This window comes from Myxocyprinus asiaticus, chromosome 5, assembly GCF_019703515.2.
Source record: "Myxocyprinus asiaticus isolate MX2 ecotype Aquarium Trade chromosome 5, UBuf_Myxa_2, whole genome shotgun sequence".
Taxonomy (NCBI): domain Eukaryota; kingdom Metazoa; phylum Chordata; class Actinopteri; order Cypriniformes; family Catostomidae; genus Myxocyprinus; species Myxocyprinus asiaticus.
Window position 1 is genome coordinate 37,119,979 of NC_059348.1, and position 13,213 is coordinate 37,133,191.

Sequence of the window (13,213 nt, forward strand, 5' to 3'; positions counted from 1 at the left end):
GCATATTTGATCAAAGGCAGAGGCTATATATATCACTAAGTGCAAATAGTGATATATACTTTGCTGTGCGTATTTTTCCTCATAGACCTTTTCACGCTAGCGCCATCTTTGATTTTAATGGGAATGACAACGAGGCTGTGAGGGTTAGACTTACCAACTCTTCAATGGCACAAACGGTATAAAGCTGAATAAAGCTCCTAGGTCACATCTGATTTTCCACAACTCATGTTGTCTGGAGTTCTTTGTATACTTAATGTTCTTGGACAGATATATTACCAATGTTTTGTCCGTGGAATGATCTAAAAACACTTCAAACTGCAGTGCAGTCCATTGAAGAGACTGTAAGTGTATCCCTCACAGCCTCGTTGTCATTCCCATTAAAAATCAAAGATGGCGCTAGCGTGAATAAGGTCTGTTTGAATATTGAGGCATTTCTCTTGAGCACCTGCATTGAAAACAGCTGCGTTTCGAGTCTCTCATTCACTGCATGTGTGGAGCACTATTTGAATGATGTGCAGAGCTGCCGCCTATTGTATGTAGAGCATTCCAAATCGGTCTCTTATGAGGCTCCATTTCAGATAGGATGGTGCCATAGAAGACAGCTGCCTATATTGGCAGGTGACAGCGATGCAACTCTCTAAGCTTTTGAACAGACCCCTAGTCTGCATAAAAAGGGATAGATCACCCAAAAATGAAAATTCTCTCATGATTTACTCACCCTCCTGAATATTTCAGCTCTGTAGGTCATCACAATGCAAGTGAATGAGTGCCGAAATTTTGAAGCTCCAAAATCCACATAAAGGGAGCATATACTGTTTGTAATCCATATGACTCCAGTGGTTAAATCCATATCCTCAGACACAATATAATAGGTCAGGTGTGGGTGAGAAACAGATAAATGTTTTAGTAATTTTTTATCATAAATTCTCCTCCCTGCTAAGTAGGGGGTGATATGCATGAAGACTGCAAATCACCAAAACAGAAGAAGAATGTAAAAGTCAAAGTGAATGTGGAGATTGACTAAGCAGGGAGGAGAATTTATAGTAAAAACATCAACTTAAATATTGATCTGTTTCTCACCCAAACCTATCATATCGCTTCTGAAAACATGGATTTAATCACCAGAATCATCTGGAGTACTTTTATGTTGCCCTTATTGGAGCTTCATCATTTTGGCACCAATTCACTTACATTGTATGTACCTACAGAGCTGAGAAATTCTTCTAAATATCTTTGTGTTCAACAAATGAAAGAAAGTCATACACATCTAAATAATGAGAGAATTTTCATTTGTGGGTGAAATAATCCTTTAATTTGACCCACTAATCCAAACCCCAATCCTAAACCTAATCGTTAGTGGAGTAAACATTTTTATTTTAGAGCAAAAATGCAACCTTTGAGTCACACTCACCATTGTTTATGTGAACACAATCAATTTCTGGTTTCCATGGGACTAGAAATAATTTTTCTATTAGTAGCTCTATAGGGAAAGGTGACCATGGTTGAAATGATGCAAAAATGTCTGATGGAGGATGGCGCTTGTTAGTTGATGTTGGAGTACATGACTTTCACAAACTACATGCTGATTTTTTGTGTTATCATGTTGGCAACCCATTTATGGTGTCCCCTTGAAATTTCTTCAGCATCTAACCCTTTAAACGTTTTGCTGTCCAACCGCCCCCTTTGGGATGGTTCAGCACCCCCCTTTGCCTGGCATCCCTATGTGCTACAAATGTTGCATAACCCGTTTTTGCACCCCCGACTTTCATATAAAACAATATGTTAAGCCCTCCCTAAATCTTAAATGTTAGCATTTATTACTGTCTCCCCCATAGTCCGACTTCTTCACAGTTAATCTCTTAAACTCTGCGGAGCCGTTTTAACACTTAAAACCCTGAAGTCCCTGGATGCATAAGTAAGGCATATGTGGTATCATTTGAAATCTTAGAATCACTTTTGCATTTAGTTTCATAAAATAACAAAATAAGGCCTGAAAACATTTGTGTCGCAAATTGACCCTACCTAGAAATTACACAGTACATTTTTTTTAATGAATATAAAAGTTCATCACATAGCACTTAAATAGGGTCATATATCAACTGAAGGCTCTCCTCCTCAGGAAGGTGACTGTACAGTTTATTTGCCATAATACCACAGTTTGCCTTGTTTAAAAAAAAAAAAAAAAAAAAAATCACAAAGTGACATTTTATTTCATTAAGGCATAAAATGCAAATGTCTCTTATTTGCCGACCACTGATCTGTAAACCCCAAATAGCCTTAAATTTTATATCAAATCTTACCTTGGGTTGTTAGAATTATTTAAAATGAGTTAAATTACTTGTTTACTTGTTTGTTAGCTTGCTTGAGTGAATAATCCAATGTTATCAAAAATATTTAGAACAAAATATGAAGTCCGGTAGAAGTAGTATGTTAAACAAATCATAAGCAAATTAGGTTCTCATCTATTGAAGATGAAATGTTACAAATCATTGTAAAGCTGAGATTCTCTTCTAGATTGGGCTTCTAGACAACTCAGAAGCCAAGATATTTAACAAAACAGTGTAGAAGCTCTCAAGACTTCAAAAAAAAAAAAAAAAAAAAAAAACACTTATCTATGGGTGAGGGTTAAAATGCGTTAGAGCACCACCTACATTTCAGATCAGTATAATGTGATTAAAGGTGATTGTAACGTTCACTTAGCAATGGCAGGCAGACGTAGAGGAACACGATGATGTGAGAACCCAAGTGCAATTTACCACGTGAAATCCAAAACCAAACAAACATAAATTACTTCCAAAAATGTGAATCCAAAACATAAACGACTTGACTTAACAATGACAGGACATTACACCACACAATACTTGACCAAAGACAATGGCAAACAGGAGGGCTTAAATACATGGACATGGGCAAACACATAACAATGACAACCAATAACAAGATTAAACTAATAACAAGATAACATGACTACTAAAACATGAACCAATGAAAAGACAAGACTAATAAACAAGTTACTCAAACAATGAACCTAATGAAAACAAGACACATGAACAGGGGAAACACATGACAAGATCACGAGGGAACAGGAAATCACATGACATGAACATATGACTATAAAACAGGAACTAAAATAAAAAATAAAAAACATGAACACAAAACATGAACAAAAACACATTTAAACGTGACATATCCCCCCCACTAGGGGTGGCTCCCTAGTAAGTCCCTAGTAACTAATAAGTTCCATTATGTTCAGGAGCTGAGTGGGGAGGGGAATCTTGGAAAACATAGGGGACCGGATGGGGCTGAAGACCATGGTGAGACCGGCAGAGGATCTGCAGACCAGCGTGGCTCAGGAAACCAGGGAGGAGCCGGTGGTAGGTCTGGCAAGGCAGGATGTGGAACGTGGCCTGGCGAGGCAGGACATGGAGGCAGAGACCCAGGGGGTACAGAGGTGGTGGCCGTGGTGACTTGACGTGGCAGGACGGCCGTGGCGACATTTCTGTGGCAGGGCGGCCGTGGCGACTTGACATGGCAGGGTTGCTTGACTAGCCATGGCAGGCGTAGCGGCTTGTGAGAGGCTCGAGGGGCAGAGCCATGGAAGGTGGAGCCGTGAGAGGCTTGAGGGGTGAAACTGGAGAACTTGGAGCCTGGAGAGTATCCGAAGGCTCGAAGGGCCAGGGTGGAGCCGGAGGCACTGAGGACCAAGGTGAGCCTATGACATGGCATGGAGCAGACTGAGACGTGGCTGTGACATGGCATGGAGCAGACTGAGGTGTGGCTGTGACATGGCATGGAGAAGACTCGGGATCCGGGGCAGAAGGTGGTGCAAGCTCTGTGACCATGATGTGGGACCCTGGCTTGGTGACCATGACGGAGGTTGTGGCGTGGCAACCTTGATAGTTGACTCTGACGTGGTGGTCATGACAGTGAACTCTGACGTGGCGGCCATGACTTTGGGCTGTGGTGTGGTGATCATGACAGTGGGTTCTGGCATGGCGGGTGCTGTGGAATTGCTGAGTTCCTCATCTGCAGTTCCAACAGTGAATGAAGAACCGCTCAGCATAAGAGCATAGTCGAGGTATTGAGCCAGACTGATGGTAATCCGACCGCCAGGCATCATGGAGGAGACCGGCTCATTCAAGCCTGCATGGAAAATGTCTTTGAGGGCGATCTCATTAAAACCAACCTTGCAGGCCAGAGTGCAGAAGTCCTCCACATATCCTTCATAGGAAAGGTTCCCTTGGTGTAGATGTAGTAGCCGAACTGCTGGGATCATGTTAGGTCAAGTATTCTGTAATGTTCACTTAGCAATGACAGGCAGACAAAGACGATGATGTGAGAACCCAAGTGCAGTTTATTTACCACGTGAAATCCAAAACCAAACAAACATAAATTACTTCCAAAAATGTGAATCCAAAACATAAACGACTTTGACTTTGTCTTTACACCAACACAATACTTGACCAAAGACAATGGCAAACATGAGGGCTTAAATACATGGACATGGGCAAACACATGACAATGACAACCAATAACAAGACTAAACTAATAACAAGATAACAAGACTACTAAAACATGAACCAATGAAAAGACAAGACTAATAAACAAGATACTCAAACAATGAACCAAATGAAAACAAGACACATGAACAGAGGAAACACATGACAAGATCACATGAGGGAACAGGAAATCGCATGACATGAACACATGACTATAAAACAGGAACTAAACTAAAAAATAAAAGACATGAACACAAAACGTGAACAAAAACACATTTAAATGTGACAGTGATAGAGGAAAAATTCAGTTTATCATAAAGTTTATCATAAAATTGTAAACATATACAAAGTTATTTATTAATTATTGCAATAATTTCTTAAAATGTAGGGGGTTATCTGTAAAATTAGACCATTTTTATGAAATTAGTCCACTGTATGTGTGAAAAGAGAGCTTTTAAATCTCTCAGCTAACATTCAAGCTTAAAGATCATGTTGTTTTAAAGGAGCAATATGTAACAATGACATCAAGCGTTTAAAATGGGTACTGCAGTACAAATTCAAAATACTGGAGAGAGTTGTCTCCCCCGCCCCCTCCTTCCTAGACTCGAAGCTCACACGGGTTGCCAGGTTGAGGACACGCAACAGGAACGAGCAAACTGACAATGGAAAGCAACGAGCCTTAAGCTGTAAGTTGATCAGCTAATGTATACGTTTGCAATGTTTTTATTGTTTTCAAATTATAAACCAGCTCATGTGGATTTTTTATAACTCTGTCAATGTTAGTTAGATGTATTGCTGGCTTCCATGGCTGCAGAGCGCTGTGTTTGCCCATTAACTTGTTTAAAATCTGGTAACCCGTGGTGTCGAAATACTATTGGGAAATGGGCAGTGGGCGGGATCACACAGGCCAAAACACTAAAAGAAATTCCGTCATGGAACAGACATTTCAAAGTAGAATATACTGGCTGCTGCATTGTTTTCGGATAAGCCAGTATTTCAACTTAGCATGTTTCCTACATCTCTGATAACATATTATAATAATGTTATGCTTTAGTACATTAAATATTACATATTGCACCTTTAAGTATCTATGCTTTTATATTGTAAAACTGGGGTTCCTCCTTTCATATGCACTGTTTTAACACTGTGAAAGTGGTTTGTTTGAGTAACTCCATTTTGTAATTTCAGAGAATGTACAAAAATATTCAGTGTAATTACACACTGTATGTATATCATTGTTAATGTATTGTTGTCATCTGTATTTTGACCTTCATCATTATGTATGTATCATCTGATTTCATTTCATAATTGGTTAATTTCTATTGTCAGACCTCTGCATGTGAATTTTCATGTGACTCAGATTTGTCCCGAGATGTTAACTGAGTTTTAAATGTCATTTTGCTATGACTAGCAAAGTGGAGGGAGCTCCACAATACAGTATCTGATCATCACCACTGTGTCTTTATTCATTTGTGAATACATGTGAATATGTCGTCTTGTGTGTCTCCTTGTTGTATACCCAGAGGTGTAGCGACTATTATAACCCCACTTTTAGACATTTCTAAATTCATCCCCTCACTTTTTGTGCAAAAATCATATTTTAAGAGCTTCGTTTTGCTTGGTTGCAGCACTCAGAACAAATTGTAGCCACATAAAATGACAGCTTTAAAGGGTGTGTTGCCCCAAAAATGATAATTCTGTCATCATCAATTCTGTCTTACCCTATTGATGTTCCAAACCCTCATGACTTTCTTCTGTGGAAAACTTTAGTTGAAGTCACCATTCACTTTTGTTGTATAGAAATAAGATGCAGTGAGAGTAAATAGTAAATAACTTTGGCTAACCTTCTGCTTCACATCTCATTTAGTGTTTCACAGAAGAATGAATGTAAAAAAAAGACCAAGCAGAAGCCTCTGCCAACCGTCTACTTTGGCAGTCGATTGAACGAATGACTAGGATGTTATTTCTAATATGGCTAGCTCCCATTTAGCTGCTTTGTAACAAATCAGGTAGAACTACTGGGTGAACATTATATCAACTTGTGGAGCGGGACGTGGTCATGTGTCTGTCGCTGGGGAGAGAGGAAGCAGTAAGGGCCATCACCTGGTGATTAATGATACGTAACACCTGTGTCTCATTACATTGACAACGGAGATGGGCTTGAAAAGGCTGCCGAGAACGCCAGTGAGGGAGAGAGAGTTGCATGAAGCTGAAAAACAACTTCTTCATTTGTGAAGCTGTATCTTTATTAGTGAAGCTGAAAAGCCTAATCTTTATTTGTGAAGCTAATCTTTATTTGATAGCTGAAAAGCCTGTTCGCTGTTTGTGAAGCTGAAAAGTCTGTGCCTTGTTTGTGAAGCTGAAAACGCTTGAATAAAGCTATAATACCTGGACTTCTACCCCGCTCCCCGCTTCCTTCTTGCTGGAACTTTTACACTGGTGCCGAAACCCGGGATCAAAGGAAGACTGGTCGCCATGGACACCTCACCGCTGGGCGAAGTCATCCGCGCCCTGGCTAGCATCCAGGAGACCCATCACCAAGCCCTGCTCGCCCAGGAGAGACTTTTCCAGGAGCTCCTTCAGGCCGAGGATCGGCAGGCTCTACGGAGCTGGCTAGCTCCAGGCGGATCCTCTGCCGCGACCCCGGAGGCAGCGATGAAGCCGCACCTCCTCCTGACAAAGATGGGCCCTCAGGATGACCCGGAGGCATTCCTGGGCCTCTTTGAACACTCAGCCACCGCCTCCGGCTGGCCTCAAGCCCAGTGAGCCCTCCACTTGCTACCGCTGCTGTCCGGGGAGGCCCAACTCGTGGCGCAACAACTGCCAGCTGAGGACCGCCTGGACTATGTGAAACTGAAGACCGCTGTCCTGCAATGGGCTGGGCCGCACCCCGAACAACATCGTAAGTTCTGCTCATTTACGCTGAGTGACGTTAGCCACCTGTTTGCATTTGCCCAACAGCTCTGGGACACCTGCCGAAAATGGGTGCTAGCTGGGGAAGGGCGCGGCATGGAGGACATAATAGAGCTGATTGTGCTGGAGCAGCTGACCATTCGACTGCCCAGGAAAACTGCGGAATGGGTCCAGTGCCATTGCCCCATGTCGGTGGATGACGCCATCCAGCTGGCCGAAGCCCACATGGTGGCCTACCCCAAAGCCGGCGAGCAGTCCAAGTCTCTCTATCTCTCTCTCTCCCTGTTAATCCCCCTCCTGCACCTCCCTCTCCACCCTCCCGTCCTGTTCCCGCCCCCCGAAAATGGGGGGCGTATTTGCCCAAACCGGCGCCCTGCTTCCACAGGCTGCACTACGCACCGACCCCCTCCAAAGTACTTGTATTACTCCCCACATCGAGCTCGAAATTACTCGCCAAGTGGCAAGGACCCTTTGAGGTTACAAGGCGAGTCGGGGACCTCGATTATGAAGTTAAACGAATGGATAGAGGCGGGGCATGTCAAATTTACCACCTCAACCTCCTTAAATTATGGAGAGAGGTGGTCCCCGTGTCCATGGCAACGGTAGTTCCACAGAGGGTGGAGCTCAGGCCAGAGGTAAAGTTCAAAGCCAATCCATTCACCCCGATCCCTTGTGGAGACCACCTCTCACCGTCCCAGCTCACGGAGGTGGCCAGGTTGCAGAAAGAGTTTGCGGACGTGTTCTCTCCTCTTCCCGGTCAGACTAACCTCATACAACTCCATATCGAGATCCCACCAGGAGCGGTTGTGCTAGTCGGCCATACCGTGTACCTAAACACAAGAAAAAGGTGATTCGGGACGAATTAGAGGCAATGCTCGAGATGGGGTAATAGAAGAATCGAACAGCGATTGTGCGAGCCCGGTGATTCTTGTACCTAAGATTGACGGGTCAGTCTGGTTCTGTGTTGATTACCGGAAAGTCAACGCAGTGTCTAAATTTGATGCGTACTCAATGCCCTGAACTGATGAACTGCTCGATCAGTTGGGTGCGGCTCAATTTTATTCGACACTGGATTTAACTAAGGGATATTGGCAGATTCCCTTAACTCCATTATCCTGAGAAAAAATGGCCTTTTCCACACCGTTCGGATTACACCAATACACCACTCTTACGTTCGGTTTGTTCGGGGCTCCCGCCACGTTCCAGCGCTTAATGGATATGATCCTCCGGCCACTATGCCGCTACCTACTTAGATGATATCATTATATACAGTAATGATTGGCAGAGGCATATGCAGCATCTAAGAGCCGTCCTGAAGTTGCTGAGGCGGGCAGGGCTCACTGCAAACCCGAAAAAGTGCGTAATTGGGCAGGTGGAAGTATGGTATCTGGGCTTCCACTTGGGTCATGGGCAGGTACGTCCCCAAATTGATAAGACCGCAGTGATAGTGGCCTGCCCACGTCCCATGTCCAAAAAGGAGGTGAGGCAATTCATGGGGCTGGCTTGCTATTACACAAGGTTTGTTCTTAATTTTTCTGATGTCACCAGCCAACAGGCTTTCACGAGAGTGAAATCTGCACTCTGTGGCGGGCCGCTTTTACATGCTCCTAACTTCTCTCTCCCCTTTATATTACAGACAGATGCATCAGAGATGGGGTTGGGGGCCGTGCTCTCGCAGGAGGTAGAGGATGTGGAGCACCCCGTGCTGTACATTAGTCGTAAGCTCTCTTTGAGAGAGACTAAGTACAGCACCATCGAGAAAGAGTGCCTTGTCATTAAGTGGGTGGTCCTAACCCTCTGCTACTATCTGCTGGGGCGGGCCTTCATCCTCCATTCGGATCACACCCCGCTTCAGTGGCTCCACCGCATGAAGGATACCAATGCGTGGATCACTCGTTGGTACTTGGTGCTTCAGCCCTTCAAATTTAAGGTGGTCCAAAGGCCATGGCCACAGATGGTTGTGGCTGATTTCCTCTCCAGGAATGGGGGGTAGTTGGCAGGCCGGATGTTGCCCGGGCCTGAGTCGGGCAGTGGGGGTATGTGGAGTGGGACGTGGTCATGTCTGTCACTGGGGAGAGAGGAAGCAGTAAGGGCCATCACCTGGTGATTAATGATATGTAACACCTGTGTCTCGTTACAGTGATGAAGGAGATGGGCTTGAAAAGGCTGCTGAGAATGCCAGTGAGGGAGAGAGAGTTGCGTGAAGCTGAAAAACCACTTCTTCATTTGTGAAGCTGTATCTTTATTAGTGAAGCTGAAAAGCCTAATCTTTATTTGTGAAGCTAATCTTTATGTGGAAGCTGAAAAGCCTGTTCGCTGTTTGTGAAGCTGAAAAGCCTGTGCCTTGTTTGTGAAGCTGAAAACACTTGAATAAAGCTATACTACCTGGACTGCTATCCCGCTCTCTGCTTCCTTCTTGCTGGAACTTTTATGCACCTAATTAATATTCATGAGCCATGCTGATAAGGTTTACAATTTGCCCCCCCCACACACACATACACACACACTATTCAGGTTGTTCCTACACTGCTGGTTATACTATTCATTCACAGATAGCTGTCCCTACTTCCTTGTCTTTATGTGTAACAGATGAACAGGCACTACACCAAACCAGTTTGGCTGGATAATAATAGTAATAACAAAAAAGTGATTAAAAACAACTTTATTCATGATTTGCCATTTGTAAAAGTTAATCATACAAAATAGCAGCCTTTAAACTGTAAACGGTTATCTTTCCACCACACTATTCATGCCAAAGCTGCAGCTTCCAGACTCTGGCTGGTTGGTTTGATCCAGTGCTTCTTTCATGGACCACGAATCCTGTTGTTGGCTGTTTTTTAACTGCCTCCCTTGTGCCTTTTAGAGGTGCACATAAAAATTTGAACTTTCCATGCTCACAGCAGTGCTCTTTTATTGTGCTCTCTCTCTCTCTGTTTCTCTCTTCTCCCCAGGTTCCCCACGTAGCCCTATCAACAAGACCACCCTGACTTTGATCAGCATTGTGAGCTGTGTGATTGGACTCGTCTGCACGTCTCACCTCTCCTGCACTCTTAACGTCCGAATCATACTCCACATTCCAGAGCACCTCATTGCGGACGGTAATCTCATCACCTGCTCTGCTTGCCACCCAGCCCTTGAACAGCCCCTTCGCTACCCCCCACGACTTCTACTGTATTAAAGCAAATGTCATACTGACTTCCACTCTGTCTCTAGTGAAAAGCAAACAGCTGTGATGCTGAAAGCAAAGCACAATCAGGCTAGGTCAGAGACAAAATTGCATGTCTCTCTCACACACACAAATACACGCTTGTACACAACTTTAAACAGCATCTAGCCCCTTTTCCCAAAGGTTCTTTGTTTGTGATTTGGACCTAAGTTGCGTTTGTGTTGGATGAGCTTGTTATTGAATTTCAATGTTGTACCTGCAGTCCAAGGCTACAGACCAAGCGGTCTCGCTCTCTCTCTCTCTCTCTCTCTCTCTCTCTCTCTCAATTCAATTACATTCAGTTAAATTCAAATTAGCTTTATTGGCATGACCGTATACAATGTACAATGTTGCCAAAGCATTGAGTAATTAACATATTACAATCATAAAAAAAAAAAAAAAAAAAAAAAAAAAAAAAAAACATGTATAAACAATAAATTAATAAATAATAATGATTAAAAAAAAAAATACAAACAAATGACAAAGTAAAATACAGAGAGCATTGAGAAAGGGAAGAAAAAAGGAAATTAAAATAGCAGTTTATAATATCATGAGTGGTCAGCCTCCCTCATATGATGACAGGAGGACACATATTGTGCTGTGTGTCTGACAAATGGAACCAGAACTTAGCTGCTCACTTCTGGATTTTAGTGAGGAGAGGGAACCGGCCCAGTTCTGCTCTACAACCCAGACGTGGAGCATTTCCCAGGATGTTTTTACAGTATTATAGGTGGAAAATCTCAACAGGGCTTTTATCCCAGGACTCAATTTAATTTATATTTGTGGCCCCAGATTTCACAGCCATATAGAAGTATATGTTTGATGATGCTGTCGAAGACTCTCAGCCACAGTTTAATCCTGCTACAGGATTTAAAAAATGATTTTCTTATAATATAATATGTCCTACGGGCTTTATCAGTCAGATCTTTTATTGCCAAATCAAATTGTCCTGAAGCAGAGATTGTAAGACCCAAATAATTATAGCAGTTCACGTGATGAAGGATTGTTCCCCTGATTGTAAAAATATATTTATTGTTCATAATGTGATTTTTATTTTTTTTTATTTTTTTTTGAAAAATCATGACTTTGGACTTCTCCAAGTTTATTGGTAAGGCCCATTCACTGCTATATTTTTCTAAAATCGAGAGGCTTTCATGTAGTCCCTCTTCATTAGGTGACAGCAACAGGAGGTCGTCAGTGTAAAGGAGGCATTTGATTTCTCTGCCATCTAAGATCATTCCAAGGCAAGGTGACTTTTGAAGGGTTGTGGCCAATTCATTTATAGAAATATTAAATAGAGTTGGGCTGAGGCTGCAGCGTTGACGAACTCCCTTGGTCTGATTGAAATAATTGGTTCTTTTGTCATTAATCTTAACACATTTCTGTGTGTAGATATGATTAGTTGTTCTCTGTTTGGGCATGAATCCAATTTGACATTTATTTAGTGTCTTGTGCTCTTTTTATAACTAATTTGTTATTTATAATGCAACAGAATAGTTTCCCGAGGTTGCTGCTTACTGTAATGCCCCTGTAGTTATTTGGGCTGTACTTGTCCCCTTGTTTGAAAATTGAGGTGATTTGATTTTTCCTTCCAATTCTCAGGAAAGTGTCCTGATTTTAATAAGATATTAAATAATTAAAGAATAGCATCTTTCAGTTTGGGACTGCTATGTTTCAGCATCTCATTATATATTCCATCCAAGCCACAAGATGTTTTTATTTTTGAGGGATTGCATCTTTTCAGTCAGTTCATTGACTTTCATTTAATGATATGAGGGTGTCCAAATGGTTTAATTGGACTTTTATTGTGTGTTCCAGATTATTTAGTTGGGAGGTCAAATGTTTTTGGCTGAGGTTTGGTTCATTTTGTGAATAGTTGTTTCCGAAATGTTCTGTCCAAAGTTTTGGGTTTCAGATGGGAATGAATTTAACTTTTTTGTATTTATCTAAATTGTTCCATAAATCCCAAAAGGAATTTTCATTGACAGCCTCCTCAATCTTGTTGAGCTTTGCTGTCACATGTTCAGCTCTTTTCCTTCTTAGTAGCGACTTGTACATTTTAAGGGTTTAAATGTGGTTTGTGTGTGCTGGTTTGCAGGGTCTCTATGTTTTTCATTTGATAATGATCTTAATTCCTTTCTTGATGTTTGACAATCTTTGTCAAACCAATTGGCTTTAACAATTGTTTTTTTAAATTTTTTTTTTTTTACTTCTGTATATTTTTCTTTTTCTCAGGGCTTTGCTGGCCACTGTAGAAAAAAAAAATGATTAACTGTTCTTCACCAAATTTAGACTTGTCTAGTCTAAATTTGGTTAAGAAAAAATGTGTCTATCATTTTCTGAACATGATGTAGAGCTCAGCTTCATACTGTGCAGGACTGTCATTTTTCCATATAAATTTGGTGGGGAGAGAATACAATTTAATTTTCTGATCAGTGGCAGATTTGCTGACTTGTTTAGACTAATGACTATGTGACTGTGATCTGAGAAAGGAAGCTGTGGCATCACCATGAAGTAGTTGGTCTTATTGTGGTCTATATGTGTTATAGCGTAGTCCATTGTGCTTCTGCCTCGAGGTGAGCAGTTAGTAAATTGA

At 42.0% G+C, this 13,213-nt stretch overlaps 1 protein-coding gene across 5 annotated transcripts in view; it reads left to right on the forward strand.

Annotated features, from left to right (window-relative positions):
* The window catches only part of LOC127441377 (astrotactin-1-like), a 502,716-nt gene that overhangs the window by 139,899 nt on the left and 349,604 nt on the right, over positions 1 to 13,213 (forward strand). For all 5 annotated transcript variants that reach the window (XM_051698730.1, XM_051698731.1, XM_051698728.1 and 2 more), the window contains one exon: positions 10,364 to 10,510. In XM_051698730.1, coding sequence (XP_051554690.1) covers positions 10,364 to 10,510 — 147 coding nt within the window. The remainder of the gene's footprint in view (positions 1 to 10,363; positions 10,511 to 13,213) is intronic.